The sequence below is a fragment of the Torulaspora delbrueckii genome, chromosome 2 (genome assembly GCF_000243375.1).
Source record: "Torulaspora delbrueckii CBS 1146 chromosome 2, complete genome".
Taxonomy (NCBI): domain Eukaryota; kingdom Fungi; phylum Ascomycota; class Saccharomycetes; order Saccharomycetales; family Saccharomycetaceae; genus Torulaspora; species Torulaspora delbrueckii.
The window spans coordinates 5,464-8,600 of record NC_016502.1 but is presented as its reverse complement, the minus strand read 5'-3'; the positions used below and the strand labels follow the sequence as shown (position 1 = coordinate 8,600).

Genomic DNA, 3,137 nt, shown 5'->3' with positions numbered 1-3,137 from the left:
ACCGCAGGTCTCAGTCTCCGTTGGATTGTAATATTAATTTGCATGACAGATGTTATATGTTTAAATTAGGAGTCAAGAGATAGTGCTGTAAGGGAATAGAAAAAGCTATTGTGTTAAGAAGAGAATGTTAATAATATTGATGAAAACCTAATCGAGACTACAGCGGAAGTCTTGCACAATGCTGCGATAATGGATAAACTGTAAGTACGCAAATGATGTTGGGTACCGGCACATATATTCTTTGCCAATTTCCTGCCTAGAAACACTAAAGATTATGTCAACCAGCTTAGACCAATCATAGTGGTATGCGTAAGTATCACCCGTAAAATATAAAAGAGATCCTATAGCCTAAAACGAATCAAAAGAAAGGAAAGGGGAATAGAAAATACGTACGAAACAGAAGAATATATACTCAGAGAAGCCATCTATTTGTATAGATCTTTGTGAACTTCCTTGATCATGTCGGCACCCTTCTCACCGATGGCATAGACAGAGTTCTGTATACGACAGTCAGGAATCACTGGAATAATGGAGGCATCAATAACACGTAGCCCCTTGATTCCATGGACTCTTAACTCTGGGTCGACAACACCTTGCTCACTACTCTTAGACAAACGGTTAGTACCACAAGGATGGAAAGCAGTTTGGCAACGGTCCAAGACAGCTCTTCTCATCTCTTTATCATTATCAAGAGGCATCTGCCATGGGTATTCACCAATAACAATATCCTTGAAACCAGCACCCTTCGTTAGAAGATCATAAGTGAAACGAATACCTTCTCTCATAGCAATAATATCCAGCTCGTTCTCGAAGAAGTTCAAGTTGATGTAAGGCTGGACGAGAGGATCAGCACTGTTAAGAGTAACTTCACCACCCTCGGATACAGGACGAACAAGGTCAACCACAATAGAGGTATAACAGCCCTTCTTTGGGGTTGGGTAATGCCATTGGAAAGCACTACCAAACATACCAACGAAATCGAGCTCAAAGTGAGGTTGCCCATCTGGACAGAATGGATCCTTACCACCATTGGCAGCTTTAGCCCTGACATACCCAGGATCCTTTTCTAAGTAGCTGTCAATTCTAGGGAAACCAACCAATTCTAGCAAACCAGATCCGAGTGGACCTCTTCCTCTGTCTTTGTATTGCTCCACTGCCTTGGCATTGAGTGGAGTTTTACGCAACAGATGGTTGTCCATACCATAAGACTCCTCCACTTCTAGGACAAAAGGCACAGCAGGGTGGTCGAGCAAATGTTGGCCAACGTGTTCGTTCTCAACAATGACATCAATGCCAAATTTTTCAAGTTCTTTCTTAGGACCAATTCCGGAAAGCATCAACAACTTTGGGCTTTCAAAGACACCTTGAGCTAAAATAACTTCACGCGTAGCATAAAAACTGTGTTCTTCACCGTTGGGCTTGATGACGGTTACACCCTTGGCCACTTTATCAGCCCTGTCAATTATGATATTTTTGGAGTGGACCTCGGACAAAATGGTGATGTTTGGTCTATCTTTAACAAAGTAGAAACTACCAGAACGCTGGCCGTGGTAGATACTGTCAACACAGTGAGTCAAACCAATCATCTCACCATCGTAGATATTTTCAGTAAGGGGCAGATCCATAGATTTCCAAGCTTGAGATAGCTTCTCACGGAAAGGAGCTAATTCTGGCAACAGCTCAGAGTGAGAGATTGGAAGAGGACCGCCATTTCCGATTTTTTTTAATTCATCCAAATAAAGACCCTCATCATCGTGGTAGGTGGCAGACTTTCTCAAGTATGGTACAAGTGAATCCCAAGTCCATCCTTCGCCACCATATTCTTGCCACATGTCGAACGTTGGCTTACAACCTGGAATCCAGGTGAAGTAGTTAAGAGAAGAGCTACCACCTAAAGCCTTACCACGAGTGTTGGGTTTTTCGACACGCTCGTAATCATCACGCTTGACAATGGTAGTCTTGTAAGCCCAATCGTACTTACTACCACGAAGTTCCATGGCATTAGAGGGAGTAGTAATCTCCCTGATCTCATATGAATTGCCCACACCAGCCTCGACAACCAAGATGTTGACATTTGGGTTCTCCGCCAATCTACCGGCAACGACGTTACCAGCAGTACCGCCACCAATGATGATAAAATCGTAGTGCAAGTCAGACATTTTTTGTTTGTTTTGTTGAAGTTTGAATAATTTTTATTCTGGTTGTTTACGGAGGAGAAGAAACACCATAAAAGGTGGAACGGACAAACCACACTGTTTAAATAGAGCAAAGGACTGATTGAAGTCTGAAGAAGACCATGAGGAAAGATATCGATGTCGGAAGAATTTTTTAACTGTACTTCCCAGATTGATCAAGTCACTTGCTAGGGTCGGCAATTGTAGTATTAAGGCTCAAAACATCCATTCACATCTAACACTGCTGGTCCCAAACGATTTTGAGAGATTTTGCCATCTTTTCCAAGTATCAGTATCAATGAAACGTGGCGCCTTAACTTGAAGATTCAATGTCCTGACATTTTCGGAATTGACTACATGCATTTTAGTCAGAGCGAAAAACCTGCGTCTTCACTGGCATTTTGCGAAATCGTCATGAATTAAACATCAAAGGTCCAGACATATTATTCCACAAATAGCCGCAATGATTTCATCACTTGCTTGTCCTTATACTATTAATAGTCCACGAAAGAGAGTTCCTGCATGGTAATAGTAGTGCAGAATAGCTACGAACGCTGCGAATATACAATGCATGCTAAAGAGGAAGAGTTTAATGGATAAGGACAAATTGAAGAAGCAGAAAGTGCAAGCAGGACTGTAATGTACAAGAGTCATGCATTTCACAGCATTCTGCACAAGCAGAGACAATTAGGCATGGGCTGGCCATTTTCATATCCTACAAAGCGCTCTCATTGCGTCATGAAACCTTAGGATGGCGTAAGGCGAGGTCGGAGACCTCAAGGACATTTTGTATTGGCGATTGAGCTTCGAACTTCTTTATTGGCCAGACTCGTCGGTCGGCCATTACCAGGTAAAATAATGTTGTGTCTTCAATTAAACCACAATTTGGAGCTTGCTAATAGTACCAAGTATCAACTTTATCGCTTGTTTCATAGTAACGTTTATACAAGACGCCTGTCGCCT

The 3,137-nt window shown here is 42.1% G+C and overlaps 1 protein-coding gene across 1 annotated transcript; it reads right to left on the bottom strand.

The window, feature by feature from the left end:
• Positions 1-425: 425 nt before the first annotated feature.
• TDEL0B00110 (GMC family oxidoreductase) lies at positions 426-2,159 on the bottom strand (the record flags this gene model as incomplete). Its single annotated transcript, XM_003679303.1, has 1 exon — positions 426-2,159. One exon carries the CDS (start codon positions 2,157-2,159, stop codon positions 426-428), a length of 1,734 nt encoding a protein of 577 aa, XP_003679351.1.
• Between the last annotated feature and the right edge of the window lie 978 nt (positions 2,160-3,137).